Source organism: Pteropus alecto, unplaced genomic scaffold, assembly GCF_000325575.1.
Source record: "Pteropus alecto unplaced genomic scaffold, ASM32557v1 scaffold134, whole genome shotgun sequence".
In the NCBI taxonomy this organism is placed as follows: Eukaryota; Metazoa; Chordata; class Mammalia; order Chiroptera; family Pteropodidae; genus Pteropus; species Pteropus alecto.
This window is the reverse complement of record NW_006436283.1, coordinates 12,048,689-12,074,687: the sequence shown is the minus strand read 5'-3', so window position 1 is coordinate 12,074,687 and position 25,999 is coordinate 12,048,689. Positions and strand designations below refer to the sequence as shown.

Sequence of the window (25,999 nt, the reverse complement as noted above, 5' to 3'; positions counted from 1 at the left end):
ATCTGAAATTATTTCACTGTTCAATGGACTTTTTAAAATAATATGTACAAAATGTGTACTTACAGAATATCTGTTTCCCATGAAATCTGTAAAACAAAGGATAACAGGGAGGTGAGCAGTGCAAGGACAGCGTGTTAGGCTGCCCCACTCCACATCTCCGGGGCTGAGCCCACAGTGGGAAAGAGGGAGGTGATGCAGGAGGAGACCCCAGGCCCACAAGCTCACTGGGAGTCCAGGTTTACGGCTCCTTTGCCCAGACAGCTCCCTGTGACAAGCATTTAATGTCTCCGGCAGCTCATTTGACATTTTAAACAGTTTTTAAAAATTAGTATCACCTGTTATTTTATGGAAAAAAACCTGAAAAGTACAGAAAAGTAGAAAGTGGCAGATGAAAAGCATCTCTGTTCCATTCTTCAAACTCTGCTGAGACTTCTGTCTTCCCGTCATTTTTTGCTACAAGCAGGCTTTCTCTTGGAGTTATAATTATACAGTATATGCCATTTTACAGCTTATCTTCTATGATTTTATAAACATTTTCTGGTACCTTCTTAAACATCATTGTTAGCAGCTGCATAATAATCACTGAATAAATGTGCAATCGTTTACTTAACCAGTTTCTTGCTTTTAAAAATTGAGGTTCTTTCCAAGTTTTTGCTATTTTAAATAATGCCGCCAGTATCCTCTTTAGGGATAAAGCTATTTCCATACTTCATACTGGTTTGTCCATTCCCGGGAGTGGGATCAGTGGAGCAGAAAGTATAAACACTGCTGACGTGCTTGGCACGAAGGGCGGGGCCACCACGTCCCCTCCCCCTGGGGAACCTCATCTCGACAGTCTGGAGGCCACGCTGCCTTCTTGACGGAGTGCGTGCCAGGCCTGGCTCACTCTGCCAGGTGGCGATGGGGAACGTGGCCCTGGCCACACGTCAGGAAGATGAGCATGAGGGTGAGAAGGGCCAACAAGGACAGGAGGCGTTGTGTTAGGTCCTTGCCTACGTTAGTTAGAGATGCTTTTCATTCACTACAGGAGGCAAGGGAAGGATAAGGTTTGCCCCAATGGACAGGACCAGGCCCCAAATCATAGCAGAGTTTCCGGATGGGCAGTGGTCCACACATTGGAGCTGATTCCTATGGACTATGGCTATAGACACAAAGACAGAGATGCCACAGGGACCTCTTGCCACCTGGGGAAGGCCCCAAGAGAAGATGTGGGTATTGGAGGTGGTTGCCATTCTTGGAGGTGGTGGAGTAATGGCAGGAGAGCCATCAATAAACCCTTCCCCAGTCCCTAGTCTTACTGGACGGAGGCTCTCCAACGCACCCCGGTTTCTGTCCAGCCGCCCAAGCTCAAACCCGGTCCCTTCTGAGCCCTGGGCGGTCTCGGGGCCCATCTGCTACGCTCCTTCTTTCTCTCTCTCTAATTTAAAAATATCCTGTTTCCACGAGTCCACTTCCCCCTCGAACCCTGTCTTATCACCGCTCCATTGTGCGGCCTCTCTAGAGGGAACAGGGCCAGAAGTTCCTAAGGGGCCCCCTTCTGTCCTTGGCTGGGCCAGAGGCAGGCGTCAACAGCCAAATGGATGAATCAGCCCAACCATGAAGTCCGAGCCATTGTGTAAACTTCCACACATTGAGCAGGGCCTGGGCAGCACCCTGCCCCCACACCACATCTGACCTGGGAAGACCTGAAGGACCCCGTGCTTCCTGCTCCCCAAAAGTCCCAACAGCTCTGGGATGAGACACAAGAGAGAAAGAGCCTCAGGCTGTGTTTCCTAAAGCAATCTGAACACAAAATACTAAAATCTGAGTGTGCTGATAACAACTGATGGAACACAAAGCTTATGATCACTTGAAGTTTTCTCTTTGGTAAAGAAACCACCACGAAAATAGAACCTGGAGGGCAGGGTTTGTGGGTTTATTTCCTACAGAGAACTTTTTAACCCTCTCAAATCCAAGACTGGGTAGGTTGCTTTGGGCCTGGCAGGATGGTAGGGACTGGCCCTCCCAGAGGGGACACAGCTCAGAGACACTCTGTCCTTTTTCTCTCGATGACCAGCTACTCTTGGTTTACCAGACTTCTCCCCCTTCAGAAAGACCAGGAAGTCTGAATTCTAGGCAAAGAGAAAGCAGAAGGTGAAGGCCAAGCGAGCAGACACTCAGATGCGAAGGTGGGTCCTGTCTGACCCCAAAGTCACAGGTGAGTGTCTGGAACGGGACTTGGCATCTTTTCTCAGGGCCTCGAACGGTCAGGCGGGACATGCTCAGGACACCTCCCAAAGTGGGCGCAGGGCATCTGAGGAGGAAACCCAGCTCCCCTGCTGGAAGTCTCACAGGAGGTGAAACCCCTAAGGCTGGTTTCTTAACATTGGCACTATCGACATTCTAGTTTGGATAATTCTTTGTTTTGGGAGGGGAGCTGTCCTGTATATTATAAGATGTTTAGCCACATCCCTAGTTATGACAACCAAAACTCTCCCCAGACATTGCCAAATGTCTACTCATTGAGAACCGCTGCTCTAAGCTGCGGAGATCTCATCCAGACCCGAGTTCCTTCACAGGGAAGAACTTGACTGTGCTGCTAATTATAATAAAGCACTTTACCCTTCTGTTTTTAAAGTCCTGTGTAAATATATGTGAACAGGTCTTGTTTTGGATGGCCTGCAAGCCATTTTATCAGGTACTTTCACAATAAGCTGGAACACGATAAAATGTCAAGTGCTGAATCAGACTGAAGATGTCAGCTTTCCTGGCCAGAAAGAGCAGTTCACACGGGGCTCAGCCAGGCTGAGGGAGGTGCTGAGAAAGCCATGGATAGCCATGTGATTACAGAGAGGCTTCCCAGCCAGCCATCATTTTTCTTTTGGTTCTTGTCACTAAGATAGCACTCAGAGAACAAGGGGGAGGAAAAGAAAGTGAAATCGCTCCTTGGATCAGCTGGCACCAGTCAGAGAAGGAAGCAGTTGATGACAGAGAGAAGAGAGGAATACGTGGGGGTGGGGGAAGGGCAGGTGACTCCAGGTCACCCTGCAACCCATAGCACCAAAGGTATGAACTAGGCCTGGGAGGACACCATTGAAATCAGGAGAACTCAGATGAGTAACAGATCATCCTGCATAAAGTCCAAGGCTACAGGGGATGGGAGTAAATTGGATCTAGTTATGTGTTAAGAGAGAAAAATACCACAAAAGCCAAGATATGGAAGCAACCTAAGTGCCTATCAATAGATGACTGGATAAAGAAGTAGTGGTACATATATACAATGGAATATTACTCAGCCTTAAAAAATGAAAACTTATCATTCGTAATGACATGAATGGACCTAGAGGGTATTCTACAAAGTGAAATAAGTCAGACAGAGAAACACAAATACCATACAATTTCACTTATATGTAGAAGCTAAAGAACAAAATAAACAAACAAACAAAACGAAAACAGACTCGTAGATACAGAGGACAAACTGATGGTTGCCAGATGGGAGGGGGGTTGAGGATCTAGGTGAAAAAGGTGAAGGGATTAAGAAGTACAGACTGGCAGTTACAAATAGTCATGGGGATGTAAAGTACAGTGGAGGGAATACAGTCAATAATATTGTAATAACCATGTATAGTGCCAGGTGAATACTAGAGTCATGCAGGGAACATTGAGTAAATTACCAAAAAAAAAAAAATCTGACCAGTATGCAGTATACTTGAAACTAATCTAAAATAATACCGAATGTCAACTCTTATTGAAAAATAAAAATTAAAAAGAAAAGAGAGCAAGAAAGGTACCAAACTACAACCTGGACTATTTTTTTTAAACACTCACCTCTCAGGACCACCTACGTTATTGCTTAATAAGGGATGTTTAGCCACATCCCTGGCCTCCGCCCATGTGTCTGTATAGACTAATTTTCCCATTTCCGGTAAGCCAAATCATAAGCCATAACTAGAGCTGCTATTGCTGACTGGAACTTGCAAATAATTGAAAAGAGAACAAGAACTTTAGAAAACCTTAACTTGCAGATCTAAATTATGAGGAAATTATTAGCATTTTCTCTGTTTCCTGAAGAAAGCTGAAGGTTGCAGAGATGCAGAACTCTCCATTTGGATTCTTTCTGACGTAAGTTTTCTAGTTCTGAAAACCCCTCTCCGTCCTTCTCCAACGCGTAGCAAGAATCATCTAATAGTTGGAAAGGGAAAAGCTCAAAGAACAAGAGGTTTCCTTGCCTTAGACTAAGAGTTCATTGCTGGGACAAGAGGCCGTTAGCTTAGCTACATGTCGACACAGCAGTAGGCTGCGAGTGGAACAGCAGACTTGCGTGACTGTGGCCAGGACCCAGCAGGAGTTACCCAGCAGGAAGAGATGTCCCTCTCCACCTCATTTTAAGGAACCCACCTGCCCTTATCCACCCAAGGGACACACACCCTCCCGAGGAACACTGAGGTGTTCACTCTGCAGCAATTCCACATAGGTCAGGGCATTTTGTTGAAAATTCGTGAGAAAACTAATGACCGAGGGAGAAGTAAAGGGTGGGGGCCAAGTCACATAACCTGATAAGGGCCGAGCTGAGACCAAAGCCCAGGTCTCCATCTCCCACTTAGGATGTTTGCCATCGCAGTACACAGACCCATCCAGGCTGGATTCCCGCCCAGATGAAGGCAGCAGAAACAGTTAGTTGGCTCCCGAAAACCACAACTTAATTTAGATTCGAAGGGAAAACTCAGGCTTAGAAGCAAATACCTAAGGGGGCTTGGAGTCAAGGGTGGGTAAAGGATAAGGATTGGCTCCAAGGGACCCAGGGAACAACTTGTGGAAGTGACTGACTCTCCTCTCCTCACTAACATGTTCAAGACATAAACAAATGGCGGTCACTTCCAAATGCCAGGACACTGAGATTCTCTGAATGTTAATATTGGAAGGCAACTTAAGATCATTCTTTAAACCACCTCTTTGACAGATAAAAAAAAAGCCGAGCTTAGTCAAATTCACAGAGACACAGAGTAGCATGATTGTTGCCAGGGGCTGGGGCAAATGAGAAGTTACTGTTTAATGGGTACACCGTTTCAGTTTGGGAAGATGGAAGACGAGATGGATGGTGGTGATGGCTGCACAGTATTGGGAATGTATTTAATGCCCCTGAAACGTACACTCAAAAGTGGTTAAAATGGCAAGTGTTAGGTATATTTTACCACAGTCGGGAAAAAAAGAAGCTGATCTTAGAGATTAAAGCTCAAGATTGCAAAGACCGGGTGCCTCCTACAGCCTACAAGGTCCCCCCACACTCCTCAGCCAGCAGCCCCATCACTCTCTCCAGGGCCTGGTCCTGCCCACACCCCCGCCCTGGGGCTGCCCAGCAGAGGCAGGCCTGCCTGATGCCCTTTTGCTTATCTAGAGGTGCAGTTTCCCTTTGTATCACTCAGGGGAAAAGGGGGATTAGAGCCAGAACTACGCCCTATGAGCCATTTCCCAAAATAGCCAGCCCTGAAGTGCTGCCCTTTGGAAGACGCTAGGGAACTGAGACATTAAGGTGGGAAAGAATGAAAAATGAAGAAGGTTAGATAAGACTCGCTGTGCACTGACCCATCTTCCCACCAGGGCCTTTATTTTACTGTGGTCGTCCCCTGCCCTTAACACACACACACACATTTTCTGGGTTATCTCTGCTGGCCAACCCTGAGCCTCTGGGATTGCTGGGGAGTAAGAGAGACCCTATCCCTTCAAACAAGAAGCAGAGCAGAACTTAGAGTGTTGCAATCAGGAGGGAACTCAGAGTATCCAGTCTCCAGACTAGAGGATGGTTCTAGAAGTCCAGTCCCCAGACCAGTGGTGGCAGCACGTGGGCATCTACTAGAAATGCAAATTCCCAGCCCCGCTCCAGACCCACTGAATGGAAATTCAGGAGGTGGTGCCACGCCATCCCCGTCTCTACAAACCTGAAGAACCTTCGACCTGCATTCGAGCCCTCGCCCCTCATTTCATAGAGAAAGGGACAAAGGTCCTGAGAGGTTCCCTGAGTCCCCCCTGGTCACCCACCACACCAGGCTATTACTTTCAACTTCTAAAGTAGACTGAGTTGAATCCTCTAATTAAGTTGGTGATCATGTGCAAGCCAAAGAAAGAAAGCTGGAACGCGCAGGAGCACGCAGTCAGTTGGCTTGGCAACAGGGAGAGGAAACGTGAAGCCTGGTAAAGAGCATCACTCCGCAGGCAGGGTCTCTGCATTCCAAGCTCTGCTCTCCACCACGGGCCTTGGGACTGGTTTATTCAACCCCTGGGCAGGAGTAATAATCGAGCCTCCATCAGCCCTATGAAAAGGAAAAAGAGATCACCCAAGGCCTGCAGCCTGCACTGGCTGGGCAGCAGCTGAGCCCGGGAATGCTCAGGAACGGATAAGGGAGCGTCCTGTGGGGGCGGGGGGAGTGGGGGAGGCGGCGCTGGCTCTTGCAGCAGCAACACCTGTGGTTTTGGCTACAAGACCCAGGACTAGCTCTCCCCTCAACCCCTGGGCAGGAGCCAGCTGCCATGTTAGAGACCAGATTACACAAGGACCCAAGCCCCAACTGACCCGATGGCCCAGATGGCCCAGCGGGGGTGTCCTGGCTTGGGTGTGGGGAGATGGCTCTAGTCTTGCCCTGGGCGAGGCCCTGAACTCTCTAAGGCTCCAGTTCCTCTCGTGTTTTTTCAGCTAAAATAGAATGCTAACTATCTGGTAGGGATAACGCACTGACTGTGTGCTTGGGGTTACCAGCACCACACCCCCTGACCCCATCTCATCACCTTTTCTCACTTAACGCCATCTCCGTTTAACAGCTGAAGGAAACTGAGTCTCAGAGCGGTTAGGCATCTCGGTCAAAGTCACACAGCTGGTAAGTGGCAGCACGAGGACAGGGGCTTAGATGTCGCCCAGCAAACGGGGCCCTTCACCACCCTGGATCCTGGCAGGGTTGGGTTTTATGGTTCACTCTGGCCCAAGGCCAGAGGCAGCGGTCAGTACAGACTCAGACATTGAGAACCAGCCTGCGGACCCTGGGAGTAGCCCTTGAACAGCTTCCCTAAAGCTGATACAGGAAATCAGAACATGCCACCCTAAAATATGCCACTTTAGCATAAGGATTATTTTGAAATGGAGGCAAATGAGAAACAGTGGATGCAGAAAGGCTTCCTGCACCTCTTATCCGAAAGCAGAAACTGCTGAAACATGAGGACCACCATAAATCCCGCCCCCGGGGAAGTTGAATGGCCATGAAGACCACAGAAAAGTCGGTGCCCAGACAGACCTGCACTAACACACCTTACTCCCCCGTATAGTTACATATAGTTACCTTCTCACAGCTGGCCACCCTGGAACTCCTTTTCCTTGTATTGTCACTTCCCTGCAAATTTACTGTTCTTGATTAACATGCTAAATAAGCCACAAATTCTAACCACTTCGTTGAATCATTCATCACTGTTTTTCTCCTGTTAATCTGTCTTCTGTCAGCAGGGGTCTCAATGGGGGATCCTTTGGAATCCACATTGGGCATGGCCTTCGTCAGCTGGAAAGGGCCTCTGGTGGCAGCCTTAAGTGACCACAGGCCCCGAGGCCTTATCCCTGCCACCTCCGCCTCCACTAGCTTCCCTTCCTGGAAACCTGGTGGGCCAGGTCTCAGGAGACTTGCTTGCTGTGTGATCTTGGGCAAGTGTTTAACCTCTTTCTATGCCTCATATCCTCACCTGTAAAATGAGATTTATTGTGAGGACTGAAGGAGATCACATAACAGACCTCTTAGCACACACAGTCGGTAAGCTCTCAATAAATGGGAGCTTTTGCATAACCAAAGTAACTTGAAAGTTAATGATCTCTGGGGCTACCAGGGGAGCAAAAGGGGAATTTCTGCACTATTAGCAAACAGTACCAAACTTGAACCCTACTTGACCTTTAGCTTTCTGTTACACTGGAGGAACAGGGGAAAAAAACAAAGGAAGCCTATTTATTTCTAAGTTTGCATTTTGCTAGCTCTAATTATACCGAAAATGTAAAATAAGATATTTAAGCCAAATATTGCCCAGGAAATTATTTTCAAAAAATATTCAGTGTTGTTTCACAAGGGGCTGAGTTTCTGTTCTGCTCTACCCATGAAAATACCATTTTAAAAAACCACAAAACATTACTTAAGCAGTGATTACATAAAAAGCAGGCTCTCTGGGTAAGACAATTACCTGTCTTCTCAAACGTTGTCAGTGTCAGAAACATCTGGGAACATGTTTGAGTTCAGATTCTGGAGATTCTGATTCTGTGGGTTGGCCTGGGCCTGAGACCAGGGCTGCTGGCCTGTGGACCACATTTGGATTAGCTGTGCTTTCCCCACGGTTTCCCAGCCCTTTTTAATGATGCCCTTTCAAAGAATCCACTTCAAGAGAGGTCTGTTGTACAAAGCAAGATATCCATGTAATGACTATTTGCCCCCGCATGTTTATGCCTTTTGGGTTGCAACTTGTTTTAAGAATTGAAAAGTAATCTTTGTGAATTTCATTTTGCCAGAATGGAATCCAATGATGATACAGAAAATGAGATCACTGGGAGCACCCCCAGTTCCATGTCCGCTTTGGCAGAGCACTCAGTCTGGGGAGAGCGCCGTGTGAGGAAGCCGTGAGATGGGGATTGAAGTGGGGTCTAGGCAGGAGTCCAAGGAAAGGGGAGCAGATCAGTACCCGCTCCCCCAAAGTCGGTGTGCTCTCTGAAAGGCTAAAGCTAGTGACCATCTTCAGAGCAAAACACTGACTTAGTCTAAGACCTTCGGGGTTCCTAGTGCACCAGGGTCCAAGTGGGGAGCATGTGGGGCTCACTGGCTAGCACTGGAAAATAGGTAGGGCTGCCTTGCTTCTTTTGGGGTCACAGGAGAGCACCCAGAACTCTGTCAGGAGTCTTGCGAGCACACAGTGGTACCAGGACACACTCCAGTTCAACTTGCCTAAGAGTTGGGTGCCTGTTTGCCCGGCACGCAGCAGGCACTCAATAAGCGTTACGTTGACTAAATAGTACATGTTAACCTGTGGCTACTTTTTAAGGATGGTGAGAGTCAACTCTGTGTAAGAGGAGGCACCCCTTTTTGGCCTCCTTTGCTCCCCCTTTCCCTGCCCCAAGGCCCCATGAATGATTCTGGGGGCAACACCCAGCCGGCTGGAGGAGTCAGGGGCCCCTCACTCACCAGGGTTAGCTTTCCGGATTTCACTGTACACTGTCTCCGTGCCCTTCATTCCCAGACCTGGAAAGGGACCAGGCACAGATCAATAGCTGCCTCTGGGCAGCTGGGCAGCCCGCTGCTGAAGCAGGGAAATATCTGAGGCTCCCCAGGCCAGGCGGCATCTCACTGTCCCGCCCCACGGGTTCCATCTCCAGGAGCACCTGGGCTAACACATAGCCCAGGCCATTTCCTGGCTTTAGAAGATCCTGGTCTACCCAGTGTCACTCAGACAGGAAGTATGAGGTCAACAAGTCACCATGGGAACCCTGGACCTGAAGGGCTGCAGGTGGAGAGGCCCCCTACGCAGGCCTGCAGCCTCCAGCTTGGTGGCCCCATCCCCCTTTCCCTGCCACTGCACTGCATCCCTGTGTCTAGCTGCTCTGTCAGACCCTCCCGAGAGATTGGGCTGTGGCCTCCCAACCACCTGTGGTCTTGGTTACAGCCTGAGCATCATCTGTGACTAACGATCCTCTGGGACTGAGAACCACTTACAAATTTAAACAACTGGGCTAGTTGATGTCACATGCCAACAACTGGGCCTCACTGCAGATTCTGATTGAACTGGTCTGGGGCGGGCCCTGGCTTTGATTTTCTTTAAGAGCCTCCCAGGGGATTCTAATATGAAGATGGATTGAGATCCTTTGGTCCACGACCTTTCTAAACAGACAAGAAGAGCCACCCAGGGTGTGGATTCCATCCAGAGGAGATGCAAAGGCTTGGGGGACAAAGAGCTCCCATAAGGTCATCAGTTTACGCATACACACAGGTTGTGCATGCACAACACAGCGCATCCACATGCATTGTCTATACACGCATAAGATGTACACACAGTATGCACATACAGACACACTCCCGTGTGCACACTCATGTACACATACCCACAAACTCTCCAGAACCATGATAGAACCTGGCCACTCCCCTGACTTCTCTCACCTGCACGAAGGACCAGGAAGCCTCATTGTAGAAAGTTACCCGATGCCATGTGGCCAGTATTCTCCCTCTACAGTTTGGGGAACAGAGCCCCAGACAGGGTAAGCCACTTCCTGCTGCCACAATTAGATGTGCCACGTAGATGTTTCTTTCCTCAGTGGCAGATGGCGGGGGCACACCATGGACTCTAACTGCACTGAGATGCCCTCCACTTACTCTGCTCCAGGGACAATTGCCCCTCTCGTTCCTGACTCAGCACAAACTCCTCCACTCCCCGCACAGCCCTTTCTCTTTGCCCCATTCTTCTCTGTCCTCCAAGCTTTGGTCCTGCACTTGGGTGCAAACACCCTCACACACCTGTATACCCCTCATGCACTCACGCCTTCCCTATGCCCTGGGCAGTTATGTAGTCCCCCTCTGTTCTCACAGCACTCTGGGGACACTTGTTCATGACACGCTGACATTATTTGTCCCCATGACTATTTCCCCTGGTGGACCCGGAGCTCCTTCAGGCAGCGTCTGAGGTCTTGTGCACCTCCCTGTCCCAGATTCTGCACAGCTGCTTGGAGGTACCTGTAAAGGTTTGATGTGACAGTTGAGGAACTAGCTAGTCAATGTCCCTGTAGGCATCTCTGCCTGAGACCTATGACCTTCGGGAAGGTCTTGGCATAATCAGCCCAATCCTTGAGGTTTTTGCCTTTACGATTAAAATCCCAGTCATTCATTACACACTGAAAGGTGGTGGCTCTTGTGTCAGGACCCGAATGCCAGGAGAAAACCTAAGGGTTGGCTCAACTCCCTACAGATGAACTTGGGGCACTTGGAGTGGGCAGGACCTCACAAAAGGCATCCTAGCGACTCCCCTGGGGCACGGAACAGGAATTGGAACTCAGGAGACTGGCTGGGATACCAGCCGCTCCTGAGGGGATGGACACCTGCCTTTGTCTAAGAGCACAGCAGAGATGCCCACACCACCACGAGACAGATCTGGGAGTGGAGAGGGATGCTCCAGGGACCCCCATATCTGCGGGATGTTCTACCACATCCCGAGGGACTCTTCCCAGCGTCAGGCCTGGCGAGTCACTCATTCAGCACAATCCTAACACCTACTGAGTGCCGGGAGCCGCAGAAGAGGAAACCTGGTCCCAGCTTTCGGGAGCTCCAGGTTGTGGGGCAGATGGGTGTGAAAACAGTGCTGTGGGACACTGCATACCAGGTGCAGCTGGGCCCATGCCAGCTCAGCCTCTGACCCCGCCCCACGTGGAGCTGGGGGGCGGGGATGAAGGAAGGAATGCAGCATGGGGGCTGGGAGGCCAAGCGTGAGGGCCTACACACTCGTGTGAACTCTACTGCACCAGGCACATCAGGGGTGGCCGGTGGGGCTCTCTGGTCACCTTGGGGACACTCTAACACCCTCTGGACCTGAAGAGCTGCACTCGACTCCCTTTTAGCTCATAACTGCATATCAGCCTGGGCAGCAGGGGGGCTGACACTTCTTGGTTGAGCTGCAAAGTTGCAGCTGCCCCAGTGGTTTCTCCTGTTGCCTTCTCGGTCCTGCCCAGCTCAGCAATGGGTGGGGTGTTGCCAGCTCATCACTATCCCCTCCTCTAGCTGCCCCCCAGCAGCAGCTGCCTGCTAACGACTAAACCAGCCAACAGGCTATTTGTCTCTGCTGTCAGAGATATTTCCGGATGGGGCTTTATATTGGCTTGTTTTTCTGTTAACAGAGAAGGAGATGGCTTCAACATCATGGGGTTTTCCCAGCAATTATCCTCAAAGCAAACATGCAGCAAACTGGGGTTCCTTCCTGCCCCTCCTCCATCCCCAAGGGACCACTTGGTCAGCTGCCAGCCAGGGTTAGAAATGGACATGGTCCTTATCCCCTCCTCCACCCCAACTGTGTATGAGAAAGGCCTTGAGAAGAGATAACTGGGTTGGCCAAGACCAGCTCAAGTTTACTCAAGTTTACTCATCACTGGCCTTTCATCCACTAAGCCCTTTCCTGGTAACTTCCCACTCAAGAGAAAGCAAAGGGACAGCATCATAGGCCAGGCCTGCCCTCCCCCACTATCCTCAGTTGCCAAAGAGGCTGGGTCCAGAAAACTCAACATGAATCTTCTACAAACCCAAGTGACCCTCATCCTTGCTCTGTTCAGGGCCCCACAGGCCACACAGTACATTTGTGCAAATTGGGAAAATGTGCCCACTTGGGTGGTTGCGGCCCTGCAGCTGCACAGCCTCGGCAAGGAAAGCACCCTGCCTCCCTCTGTTCTAGTTTTTCTTCTTTCAACATCCTGCCGCTCCCCACCTTCAAACGCAAAAAATTAAACCAGACGCTACTGACGGGGAAACATTCCCAAAGGAACCCCTTCCAAGGACAAAACCCTGCTTCCTGCTTCCTCCTTCGGCATCCTTAAATCCTAAGCCTCTGGGCGTCAGGCACAGCCCTCGTAATTCCACCTCTGCCCTGGCCCTACCTGCAGCAGAGCAAGCAGCAAGGGCAGGGTCTGGCCTCTGGGATGAGTATCAGAACCTCAAGGTCTGAGCCCAGGGCAATGACGGCTGGCTTAAGGGCTTAGTGGGTGCGGCTTAAGGGCTTAGTGGGTGCGGAGTGGCAAGAAGACAGCAGTAATGGGGGGTGGGTGTCAGGGTGTATTCTCACACACATTGAACATCTTTCAGCGGCCCTGCCCTTTTGTTATGGTTCTCCTTTCCTCTAAATTTAAGTCCTCTTAAGAGGAAGTAAGCTGCTTCCCACAAGACAGAGCCCAGGATGCGCAGTGATGGAGGGGCTCAGGCTGGACCTGGGAAGGCTGGCGGGGAGCCCCCTACAGTTCCATCTGCCCAGCCCACCCGGAAATGGGCCTGAGCACCAGACCCCTGTGCTGTCTCCTCTTGGGCATCACAAATTTCACCCAGCTGAACCAGTCGTCACCACGAGCCTGTTCCTCCCAGTCTCAGACATCGCAACTGTCCATGCAGAAACAGGGAGTAATTTTGTCTCCCCCATTCTGGCCATGAAGTTTTTCATCCAGTGCAGTGATCCGTCCTCAGAATATATCTGGAATCCATCCACTGCAGGCACTTTGGCTCTATCCTCATCCCCTCCTGTCTGCTAATACTCTTGGCCCCTTCAATCGTCTTCCACGACAGCCACAAGGATCCTCCCAAAGCCGCAAGTTGGAACCTGCTAATTCTGTGCTCACAGCCTTCCAAACGCAGAGACTGGAATGCAAAGAGAACTCTGAGGGCCCTGCAAGCCGGGGCCCCAGCCGGTCCTCCCCAGTTTCGTCGCCTCCTCCCCCTCTCCCTCTCGCTGTCTCTGCAGACACCTGATTTTCCTTTCAGATCCTTAAATGAGACAAACTCTGGGGCACCTCACACTCCTCATTTCCTCAGTCCTTCTTCCTCTTGGTGGGGCCACCTTCTTTGTACCCTTCAGGCTGCAGCTTAAATGGCATCCCTCAAGCAGGCCTTCTGGGACTACCCAAAAGAAGTGTCACCTTTTGGGCCTTCTCACTGTACCCCCTTCTCTCCCTTCTGAGCAGTTAATATAACCAGATACGATTGATTCTTTGGTTCCTTGTTTTCCTGGCTCCCAAATGGGCTATTCTTCCCTGGGAGGAAACACATATTCACTTTTGCTGCTGGTTCATCACAGGCCCTTAATTTGTTAACTCAATAAGAGGATTACTTTACAGTGAGATACAGAGGAAGCGAGCTTCAGGCCTGCCATGGCCCACATGCCTCCCAGTTCCAGTCCGGACTTAGAAGAGGGATGCCCCGTGCAGTTTTGCAGATTGGGTCACACCAATGCTAGGGGCCATTCTGATTGCCGACTATGGGAATGGTGGCCCAGTTGTGCAGCTCACAGCCAAGGGGCTGGATGGGATGGCGCTACCTGGAAGGTTCTTAGCCCATACATGTTGACATGGTACCTGAACTCAATCAAGGGAAGAAGGCAGGAACCCAAAACTCCTCCCAGATTGTGGAGCAAGCGGTGAAGAGGACATTACCTCCATGTGGCTCTGGCTAATGCTAGGTAGGGTTGGTCTGGAAAACAGCCCCAGGCCTGCCTGGCTGAGTGGGCACAGCCTGGCCTTAGCCTCCATAGGAAGGGGGATGCAAGGCAGTAGCCCCAGGAGCTTCCTGGCAGCTGAGACTAATGTTCCAGGGTTTGCTGTGGACCAGCCCCTCTGAGCCAGGCTCCCTAGCACTGAACTTGAGCTAGGGAGCTCCAGGCAGGTCTGGAGAGAACCACGCATAAAAACAAAACCTGAAGCTAAAGCTAATTCCACTGTTTACATGGGAAGGGATTCTGTGTCCCTTTACATAACAAAGCCCTCAATACCTTTAAACACGTATCTCATTTACACAAGCTCAGTGTGCAAGCATCTTTTTAAGGAAGATGCTGGGTTTGGGCAAGGAGCATGCCTCTGGAAGAAAGCCCGAACACCCAGGAGTGAGGCTGACCTCAAAAAGCTTCTCAATAAACACATTTCTTGGCACTTAGTAATTGCTCAATAAAACATATCCATTATTAACAGGCAAGTAATAGTTAATGAAATTTTATACCTTAAAGCCTGGATGGGGGGTCATTGCTCCTGCCTGAGACATGTCCAGCAGGTCTGTCTCCTGACTCCCCTTCTGGGCAGTTGCGGGTAACTAGACTCCTGGGTCGCAGCCCACTCCACCTTGTGTGTCTACACCCAAAGAGAGGGCAAAATGTGGGGAATTGCTTGAGTGATGGTATTTACCTTCGTGAGGCTCCAAAGAGGTCACTTCCACTTCTGTGTACTCCACGTCCAAGGTCAGAGGCTCTGCTCAAAGGAACCAGAGCACCATGTGGTTAGACAGACTCTCCTTGGGGGGCTTCAGATCACATTAGAGACTTCTACTCAAATGATTAAAGTATTCCGTATTTTGAGGGGGAAGCCAGCACAGGCAAACTCCATTTTAAGTGGGTGAGAAGCTCCTATCTGGGGAAGACAGTGATGGCCCTGTGTTCCCTGCAGTGTGGAAGGACCTTCCTGTCTGGGTCCCTCTTGTTTCTGCAGTGGGAAGATTTGTAAATGCTCAGAAGATACAGAAAACAGCCAGTACCAGCCATAGCAGGGATCTCCAACCCCTGGGCCATGGACTGATACCGGTCTGTGGCCTATTGGGAACTGGGCTGCACAGCAGCAGGTGAGCGGTGGGCGAGCGAAGCTTCATCTGTATTTGCAGCCGCTCCCCAGCACTAGCATCACGACCTCAGCTCCACCTCACATCATCAAACATTAGATTCTCATAAGAGCACCCGTCCCCGGTGCCGAAAAGGTTGGGGAATGCTGCTCTGGAAGCCTCCATGGCCACAGGAATAGAAAGTGATCTCCAAGATGGAAATTATCTCAGGAAACGGAGAAGAGGGTCCCCAGCCTTAAAATGCTCTGAGACTGTGATGCATACACACAGAAAAGCATGTTAATGAAAGTGGTCAGAAAGCTGAGGTGAAATCTAGCAAATTAGTTTCTCTTCAACCCAATATAACATTATTGTTTTATTTTTGAAGCCCCAAAGAATCAGGGTTTCTCACCAGCATCTAAAACAGTGAATCTGCAGTCAAGGTGTTTACAGAATCCATGCAGTTAGTTCTTTACAGCATTAGTTCCCATGACAGCAGCCCCGAGGGGAAGGGAATTTTGAAAAATGATTAAGCCTAACCCTTCTGAGCTTTAGGCAGAAGCAAGCAATCTATTGTTAATTGTCTTTAAAAATTAGCAGCCATGCTATTTTATTTTAAAGTGTATTCTTCATGTTCATTAAGTACTTAGTATTTATTTGTAATATTTGTATGTTATGTATAAAATAGAAATAATTTAATAAATATGTGTATATCCATTGCGCTTTTTAAGAAAAAAACAAAACATTTTCATTACTTTTGAAGTACCCTGTGTGCTTTCCCCCACCCCAGACCCTTAACATTTTTTCTCAACTTTACTGAAATACAATATAAAATATTGTACATATAAATATTGTACATATTTATTTGACATATAAAATATATAAGTTTAAGGTGTATAGGCTGACGATTTGCGGTGATGCTATTTTAAATTAAAAAACGAACAAACAAACAAAAAACACCTCCTCCTCTACCATCCAAGAGAAAGGAGATCGTCCTGCCTTACTCAGCGTCCATTCTGATTTAGGAAGTTCCTTTTTGGATAAAACCCAGTTCTTTCCTACTGGAATTCAGGTTACTTTCCCATTAGGATACCAGATAGCATCTTTGGAAAAAGCAACCAGCCTTCTCCCTTTTACTTATCATCTGGGAAAGGGTTATTAAGGGAGGTAGGGAAATATCCATGGGTCTTAACAGTTTTAGTTCTTTTCCTAGAGGTCTTTTTAAATGTAAAGTTTTCTAATTAAAAAATTAAATTAGGTAATTACCTTTATTTTCATTCATTGGTTTCATCGCATGGTTTCCAATGTCTTCATTGTAACCTAGTTGAAAAATAGCAATTAGGAATGAGCAATAGTGGAAATTCTAGTTTTCCATGTAACTTTTTAAAAATCCAGTGCCACTAATAAAGGAAGTCAAGCTTCATTTCTTCTGTATAGCTGCAACCAACAATGTATCTGGGTTCTGGATCCCCTCCTGGTCCCTCTGTGGCCCCATCCAACCCACTGTGTGGTCTCTTTCAAACACCAGTGGGACATCCACCATCCCACAAGAGGGACACTTCTACTTATGAATTGTTCAGGATCCCAGATTGTTCATTTTGAGCAAGTTCATTGGAAATTAAACTTAATTGTAGAAGGGATGGCCTTGTAACCACAAACGTGAAGGACACCAGTAAACTAACCTTCTCCAACTGGAGAAATGGAACCATGAGAACATGGTTTAAAGACACTGCAGTGCTTCCAGCCTGCCCTCAGTGGGCGAAAATTTTTAAATCTTTTTTATCAAGTTGTTCTTTACTAAAAAGAATTCTTATAAATGTTATAAATACTATTCCTAAAGAACAAATGGCTTTCAATATGTATCTGAACTAAATACTATTGTGATTACTAAAATATATTTATAAACTGATATAATCCACAGAGAAAATATAAGAATTGGACTATTTCTTACATTTTGGAAATTGAGGGGAAATCCTATTTTAGTATGTCTATATTAGCATTTAATTTAAAGCATCTCTGTATTTCTGTATAAATAACACAAATAGCCAACAAAACCCACCTTATACCACAAAAAGGTATTTTCTTTATAGCACTGGATTACTTTTTGCTAAATATTCACCAAATTTTTCAGAATGTATTTTCTTAAATGGCGTATTTGGTTTTTTCTCTTTAAGATATATTACTTTTGTTACTAAAAATGTTTTATTTCACTTTTTAAAGGTTTATGATTCAGTACTATAAGAATTTCTCAGTTCTCAAAACATATCTCTCAAGTATGCCCTGTAAAAGGCATATCCTAAAATTTTCTTGTATTGCAGAATACAGTTATAGAATTAGAAAGGAACATGGGCTTTCTATTCCCAAACTGCTGATAAAGAAAGAAAACTGCTCCAAATCTGGCCTAGAACAAAACTATTTATGTGATGTAATTATAGGCCCCTCTTGAGCAATGTTCTTCTCCTAGGCCTGATAGGGTTAAAAAATCCTGGGATTGGCTAACGGCCCTACTGAGCTGACTCTTAAGCTTGCAATAAGACTCATAACCAGATATTCCTATATTGTTCCTTTTTTTTTTTTTTTTTTGGAAAAAAATGCCTTTATTAACAGAGAAGTATTTAAATTGGTTTCCTGTTGTGGCAAGTTTGAAATTAAACTGTCTTGTGCTTGTAATAAATAATTCCATCTGAGATGTTTTCCAATGCCGTAATTTGATAGCTCTCTCTTACAAATGGAAAAAGATTACACCTAGGCAACTCAGGAGGGGTAGCCGCAGCTTTATAATTATTGTCTGTCCACCTTTCATTCTCTGGGATATTTAGGAGGTAGCGAAATTAGACTAAAATGCTCTGCTTTCCTTCTTAAGCTTTTGTTTTGCTTACCAGTTCACATCCAGTGACTGATTAGACTACGCGCTCATGCCTGAAGGCAGGGCTTCCCTACCAACTTTAACCCCACCACCTACAGATTCTGCTTCTAAGAAGGGGTAATGGAGTGGGCAGCAAGTTGGGAGAACCTCTTAGTAACTGCAGAAAACCATGGCTGTACCGTAAGGTCTGTTGGCTTCAGTACTGGCATCTGACAACACCTTCTCATTGCTGGAGGTCAGAAGTGGTACTGCCGGCCTTAAAATGAAATTTGAAAAGGAAAAACCCATGTAACTCTTTTTCGGCTTTAACTTCAAACCAACAAAATAATCAAGGAAAGATCACGAGAAAACCATGAAGAGATTTCTGAAGTGAGGAAAACTTCTCTCTCTAATTTGGAAAGCTAACATTTTTTTTTCCAGTTCTAAGATTATTAAACGTTTTGCTATTTAAATAGGTGTCAGGGTCAAAGGGCACACAAACAACAGGAGTCCTTTCTCAGGTGAATCCCAACCCCCTGAACTCCTCATTCTGTGCTACAAAGCTATTGTTGGCATAATTTGAGATTTTGGATTTAAAGAACAGTGAAAATAGTACAACCATATTTTTAGGCCAAATCTGTTTTGCCAAGTAAGTAAATTTTTAAAATTCCATGTACTACCATTATTATTTCATAAGGTAAAGGGGGTTTTACAAGTAATAGCGTAGGAAGGACATGACCTCAGAATAAAGCCATTTCTTCCCGTGAAAGGACACTTGGCAATCTTCCACTGAGACAAACACACACACACACACACACACACACACACACACACACACCCCTCACAACCTTTTTATTCTGAATTTCCCAAGAACCACTGAAAACTTCCTAATGACCAGCGTTTCTCCACAGACAAGTCTACCCACGCCTACAGTGCAACTGCCTCTCCTCCAGGGACACACACTGACCTGGACATCTCCACTGGCATCTGCTTGGCTTTAAAAGAGAAAGAAAAACCAAAGTCAGCAAATCGTACCCACGTCCACAGCAGATAGGAACACTCATTTCAACCATATCTGACTTTCTTGAAAGATGGATTACCCATAAAAAGAGTATAGAAAGCCAAATGTATTTCTGCTTTAAAAAATATATGTAAGAAAAAGAAAAAAACCAAAGTAGGTCTTTTCTTGGTCTGAGAGATTTCACATCATTTCGTCCAGAAGTATGACATTTTGTTGTTGTAGCCAGGAGCTGTGTTCTTTAGTGGAATGTGATAGAGATGAAGACAACGGTACAGAGACCAGATTAGCCAGATGAAAGGACAAGTATCTCTTTGATTCAAGACCATTCCAAAAGTAAAGGCTGAATCATTCCCTGTGCTTTGGATTTCAAGCTGGCCTGAGACCAAGCCTGTCCTCTAACCATGTCTGTTCTGCCATGACCCAATCCCCTTAGGAAGGGGTTTGTTCTGGAGCCTGTCTTCTCAGAGGGGCTGCAGCTTTTCTGTTCTAGAAAAATCCCAGGGCCCCTCCTTACCTCATCTGCCCATCTTGGGCAGCAGCACCAGGGACTCCAACAGAAGCCACCTTATCCAACAAAAATCTTTGCAGAATTTACTGGTGCTGTGCCCTTTTCCACCAGTCCAGGCTAACTGACTGATTCCTGAGCGCCAGTGGGTGGTTCTGGCTTCCCTTCCATGTATGGCTAACCTCAAGCACAAGACAGAAATCATGGTACAACAGGGAGATTAACTGGGGACATTTGGTGTGAGGGGCGTGGTGTCTCCATAACACTCACACCCCACTCTACCAACTGCAGGACTAAGTGTGGCCAAATGCACAAAAATGGCTTCTTCTGGCCATACGTAGATGGAACTTCTCCCCAAATTCATCTTTTCTGGGTTGCCCACTAGGTAAGCAGTCACATTTTTGCCTAGCTAAATTCAGAGGCAATAAAAGCTCCACACCCACTAAAGCCAAGATCTTTCGTTATCAAGCTGACACGCCAAGGAGAAAATCAACTATCATCAGTTACATTTCAGCTCCCATTGGGGCAGAGAAGAGTCCCGTACCCCAATGAAGCTGAAGCCCCTCATGTCCATGGCTAGTTTTCTGATGAGGGCCATGTGTCAGAATAGAATGAAAGAACGTGCTCACCCTTGGCTTTCTTCAGAAAATAGCATCTGGCCCCAAGGACCAAGATAGCAATTATCACTCCGATGACAACCAATGCAATAAGTCCTTTCTTCCATGGGGCAAGAAAGACTGGAAAGAAGAGAAATTAAAATAGATATATTTTTTTTTCTCTGCCAGTAAGAAACAGCTTTAAGCAACAAATAAGACTGAGTTTTGGTTCTTGTAACCGCACACTACACTGAGCATCCACCTCTGAGGGACCCTATGATCACGGCTGCTGCGGAAATGGTAGTTCTTGCTACAGAATCAGTTATGGTCTTAAAGGACTGTAGGACTGAAACAGACTTTTTTTTGGGTTCGTTTGGTTCTCCTTCTTCTCTAGGAAACTACCCTCCACCACACATGAGGGCTCCTCTAACCATGTCTGTTCTGCATGACCCAGTTCCCACGGCCACAGGTGGGCCATGGGTGGGCATTTGACCCAAGATGGGCTAATTGGTTTCTCTCCACCAAGAACTTGGAATTACAACCGTGTGAAATAATTTAAATTCTTTATAATAACCAATTCCTCTTTCATATTTAATTTGAGTGGGTTTTGTCACCTGCAACCAAAAAGCCTAAAGGACATTGGCCTCTTAACCCTCAGTAAGAAACCCTAAACTCCCACCCACTTCCTCTTATAAGTGGTGAGCTTTCTGGCCTCACCCTTGATAGCCACACACTACATCTCCCTATTGAGACCCCAACTCACCTCTGACTGTCAATATGTTGCTTTGGGGGACATTTTTGGTAGGGTTGGCTCTGTTGGAGGCCGTGCAGTAATACTGTCCCTCATGCTTCTTGCTAGCCTGTGGATTGAGCCAAATGGCATTGGTTTCATTCAAGATGATTTGGTGGAAGGGCTTGACCTCCTTTTCTCTGTAAAACTTATAGGTGATTGGGAAAGATGCTTTCTTCACAGAGCATAGAAGCACGATGTCTTCCCCAGACTCCACCATCTCATTCAACAGGATAGAGAGCTTGATCTCCTCTACCGGGGCTGAAAAACAGGAAAAGGATTAGCACTGAGAAAAGAAGGGAGGAAGAGAAGGAACATGATACAGCCATTGCTCATGGCCAGCCTCCTCTTGTGCTATGACTCAGATTTGGATTTCGTCCTTTATTGAAGTCACTCCTCTTATCCCATATTCTTCAGTTCCTCCCGATTAAGCCCAACAAGGCAATAACGGATGCCTCCTGTCCTCACATGTTGATTAAACACAGGATGCTAGGGACTTAGCATCCTTAGCATCTGCTTCACTTACCACCCCAAGTAGTACTGACCACTCAGCCTGACTATACTGTGAACTTAGGTGTTCTTTGGACGTCTATTCTGAGTGAGTCTGTGAGTGCACGTGTGTGTGTGAGTGTGTGTGAGTGTGTGTGTATGGTTTCTCTCTCTTTGCTTACAGAGATGCATGGCACTTCCAGATCTTATGAACAAATAATCTTAACTCATGACTTTCTCGTTTTTCTCTTTTCCTTTTTGAGTGGTTTAAACCTATTGCTTTCACATTCTTATTTCCCACTTTCTTGTTACCCCTGACATCTGACTTCCATTGCTCTGCTTCTGAAACTGTACTCTATCTCTGGTTTTGAAGAAATTCCAAAGGTCACCTGATTCCCTAACTCATCCCTGAGCCCCCAGCAGATTAAATCTGGTGGTAGATATTCTTCCCATCTCCCCAGCCTCGGCCTTCCTACAGCTCTCAACTGTCACCCAGCACTTCCTTTAGAACTCAGCTTCCTCTGGGCTTCTGTGATGCCTCGCGACCCAGATTCTCCTATCTCCTCACCTGTCACTCCCTTATTATTCACTACTTTCCATCCTACTGCCTCTTAAATATGGATTTTCTGCAAAATCCAGTCCTCAGTTTTTTTTGCTTTTTGTTTTTTTTTCTTTTTCTTTTTTTAGGCGAGGCGACCCTTGGTTGACCTCACAGATTGCAAGGAACTTGTCAGCTTACAATCCTTTATTTTTTATTTTTTACACCTACCGCACCTGGTCTTCCTAGGTGGTCTCCCATCCAAGTACTAACCAGGCCTGACCCTGCTTAGCTTCCGAGATCAGACGGGATCGGGCTTGTTCAGGGTGCCATGGCTGTAGACAGTCCTCAGTTTTCCATCTCCATTCTCCTTGGTGATTTCACCTGTATCACAGCTTCTCTTTGCATATTTAACACATAAGCACATAGCATTTAATGCCTAAATACATACCTCTAGTCCAGACTACTTCCCTGAATCCCAAGTCTTGATTTTTACCTGGGCTTTTCCACCTGAAAGCCCTGCCAGCCTCTCATTCCCAGCAGATCAAAGCAGAACTTATCTTTCTCCCATCTTCCCTTTCCCTGGTTCCACATTCAGTTCTCAAATTTTGATACTAAATTGTCTTTCCATGTAGATCTTTCTATTACCGTGAGAATGGACTTGTCGGCACACTGGCATCTGAGTTATGAATCACCCTCATAAGTGCAGCAGGTGGCCAGACCATGGAGCTGCTGGGTCAATGAAAGGGAGCACCCTGCCTGGGACAGGATGGGAGGGGTGGTGGAGGTCAACCACAAGGACAGCCTGACCTGACAGCCTCTCTCCTTGTGAACCACAAAGGGGTAGTGGCAAGCTGGGGTCAGGAGCCAGAGTTCCTTGCTTCGATTCCCAGCCCCACTGCCCATCAGCTGTTTGTCTCAAGTCTCAGTTGCCTCATCACAAAACAACTAATGTAAATATTAATGGGAATAATTTACGAAAATACTTCACACAAAAGTGGACACATCGTCAGGGCTCAGGATATGTTAGCCACTAATGTGGACCCAATCTAAACCAACAGTTTCCCACGGGCTTTTATATTAGCTTAGCTTCTTAAGGCAGTATGAGGTCTGAAGTCGCCTATCCTTCTGACTGATAAAGACACCAGGTAAATCTTCCCAAGACCCCATTCTCATCATGTCCTCCTTCCCTCTTCTGGCTCTTCACTGCACGGAGGGCAAATTCCCAGCTCCTATGGCATTTAATGCCCTTAATAGTTGGGTCAGTCGCTTTTTGAGTTTATATCCAATGATTCTCCATTCTCAACCTTTTTATCCAGCCATCTGATTTACCCATAGTCTTTTGAACTACTCCATGGAGACTTTGCTCATGTATTTGACCAGGCTGGTAGGCCAGCTCTAGCCATTTCTGCTCGCCATTACCAAGCCCCGGCTCCTGATCCAGCTCTTCCCACTCAAGCTAGGTGATAGCATGCTCTAAATACCAATCGCCATCATCATGAGGATATTTCATGTGACAATAACATGTTGCCTACTAATATTTTTTTATGTTTGTTTGTACTCTTATTTAACTATGGTCACATATTTTCCCACTATTTAATCAGGGGTTCCTGTGTTTCTTGTTATATCACTGAAAACAAAGAATATGTCTTTTTTTTTTCCAACATGCCCTATAGCATTAGGTGCTTAATATATGTTGATGTTAATTTGAAAAGCATCGCTACTCTTAGACTATATATTAATAGTAGCAGGAATCTCTTTCCAACTCAAGATGTCCCCATGCCATATGTAGATAAGAAGTTATTAAACAAGAAGAAAGAAGAGGAAGAGGAGGAAGCCTTATAATTTTTTACAACAAGATGCAGAAAATTTCAGAGATGCAAGTCATGGCACTTCTAAGCCTTCTGAAAGGCATAGATAGAGGCTCAAGGAAAAACATCCACTCTAGGACAATGGCATATTTCTTCTGAGTATTAGAGTCCCGGGCAAACTTTAGCAAGTCCCATGAGACTACAGCCTGCAGCAATGATCGCTGTGGGTTCCACACATGACAGAGTTTGCCTCGCCCAGGGTCAATTGTAGACCAGAGGTCTCTGGTCTACAATTCTCAGAGATGACTAGAGATGACTGTCAATTCCTCTAGAAAGGAGCAAGTGCTCAGAGAGCCCCAAAGTGCAACTTTAGAGCTTCCTTAAGTTGGGATGCTTCACTCCTATTTTAGCAGTTCACTTGAAAGTTTCTGAAAAGGGATGCTCCTGGCCACAACTATAGCCCCCAGATATTTTCCAGCCTCATTTACCTGGGCCTTGGTTCTGCTTTGCCACGTGTCATGTTGATGGACTTTGCACAAGTACTATCCACGACCACTGTCCACACAATTCCCGGGCAATCACAAACTTTTGAAAATTGGAACTAAAGCCCCAAATTCACATGATTTCTTGTCATAGCACAGCAACTTACCTACCACCTTGAGAGGCAGAAGTTCAGTGATCATTTCAGTGTGGGAATGGCAATTATCCACGATGCACTGATATTCTGCGTCTTCTGTTGGGTTATCTCTGAATACTGCAGGCTCATGTGAGTCCATGTTACGACTATCCAAAATGTTATTTGCTTTTAAAAGGTGATATGAAATAGGCGGGGTTCCATTTGTGGTTTGGCAACTGACTTTCACGGTGTGTCCTTTTATCACCTCGGACTTGGTGTCATAAAAAATCTTGGGCTTGGAGAGCTTTTCTAGAATAAGAGAGAGAAACAATCAGAAGCAAAACATCCGGCCCCAGGTGTTCTCTCTCCCAACTCTGGGCTTTACTTTCTCTGTCATTACTATAATTTTAAATGCCTGCCTGCTTTGTCCATTTTTACAGGACTCCTTTAAGATTGATAGGTTGTGTGTGTGTGTGTGTCTCTGTGTGTGTGTGAGAGAGTGAGTGAGGAGGGGAGGGTAAGAGAAAAAGGGTGACACAAATTCAAGGAAAACATTACTTCCCCCTAAATATGTATTTATATGTTCATAGATCTCACATGCACATATATACACATCCATATGTGTTTTTTATATTGAGAAACACAGGAGAAGCATAAAAATAATAACTGGTACCCAAACAGAATGTATTTTAAAACAAATTATCAGTGTCTCAGCCTCTCCTGATAGGAAATGCCTCAGAAATGAGAATTCCACTAGGTCATTATTTAGAAGTTAGTTTATTTATAAAGCTTATGTAATGAAATCACCTCCTCCCATGAACAACAAAAAGAATTAAAATGTAATGACCCACATTCATCCCTTGCATTCCTTCCTTTTGAGTTAGATGACTAGAGAGTTGACAATAGGCTATAATTCTGGTTCAGTTGAGACTAAACTCTTGCCTGGATAAACCACAGTCACAGGTTAAACTGAGGACTATAACTAAATAATAACAGTGACAGTGACAGCTTGACCAGAATTCCACATTCATCTAGAACCCCTGTACTCAGAGTGTGGTTCAGGGCCCAGCAGACCAGCATCCCCAAGGTGCCTAGTTAGAGATGCCAAATCTGGCCTCATCTCCACCTGCATTCCAACCAGGTTTCACATGCACATTCGAGTCTGAGAAGCAAGGCTCCAGGTGGTCCCAATACCTATATTCTGCTCATCAGAAGTCCTAGCCCTACTGGTCAGCCAGGATATGGACTAAAAACTGGAGTTTCCACCTTAAAGCTTAGCATTGACTAAGCAGTGTCTCCTACATGAAAGTTGGGGTGCATGCCTGCTCTAGTATCCCACATCTTGCCAATTCAGAGCCCACATCATCAGAATGCAGCCACAATAAGGCTATAAACTTGATTTCGGCCAGCCACATTTTCTTCGTATGGCATCTCTCATGTACTCTAGTAGATACACCCACTCGCTTCTGTTCAGTATCTCGATTTCACT

At 46.5% G+C, this 25,999-nt stretch overlaps 1 protein-coding gene and 1 pseudogene across 2 annotated transcripts in view; both read right to left on the bottom strand.

Annotated features, from left to right (window-relative positions):
- Nucleotides 1–25,999, bottom strand: part of PECAM1 (platelet and endothelial cell adhesion molecule 1) — a 51,390-nt gene that overhangs the window by 6,052 nt on the left and 19,339 nt on the right. The window contains exons 7-14 of one of the 2 annotated variants that reach the window (XM_006912303.3): nucleotides 24,544–24,819; nucleotides 21,030–21,317; nucleotides 20,300–20,407; nucleotides 19,112–19,139; nucleotides 18,345–18,421; nucleotides 16,566–16,619; nucleotides 14,894–14,956; nucleotides 64–86 (exon numbers count right to left, since the gene is read on the bottom strand). In XM_006912303.3, the coding sequence (XP_006912365.1) occupies nucleotides 64–86; nucleotides 14,894–14,956; nucleotides 16,566–16,619; nucleotides 18,345–18,421; nucleotides 19,112–19,139; nucleotides 20,300–20,407; nucleotides 21,030–21,317; nucleotides 24,544–24,819 (917 nt within the window). The remainder of the gene's footprint in view (nucleotides 1–63; nucleotides 87–14,893; nucleotides 14,957–16,565; nucleotides 16,620–18,344; nucleotides 18,422–19,111; nucleotides 19,140–20,299; nucleotides 20,408–21,029; nucleotides 21,318–24,543; nucleotides 24,820–25,999) is intronic. The other variant, XM_006912304.3, reaches the window with a different exon arrangement.
- Nucleotides 22,308–22,426, bottom strand: LOC112480186 (annotated as a pseudogene).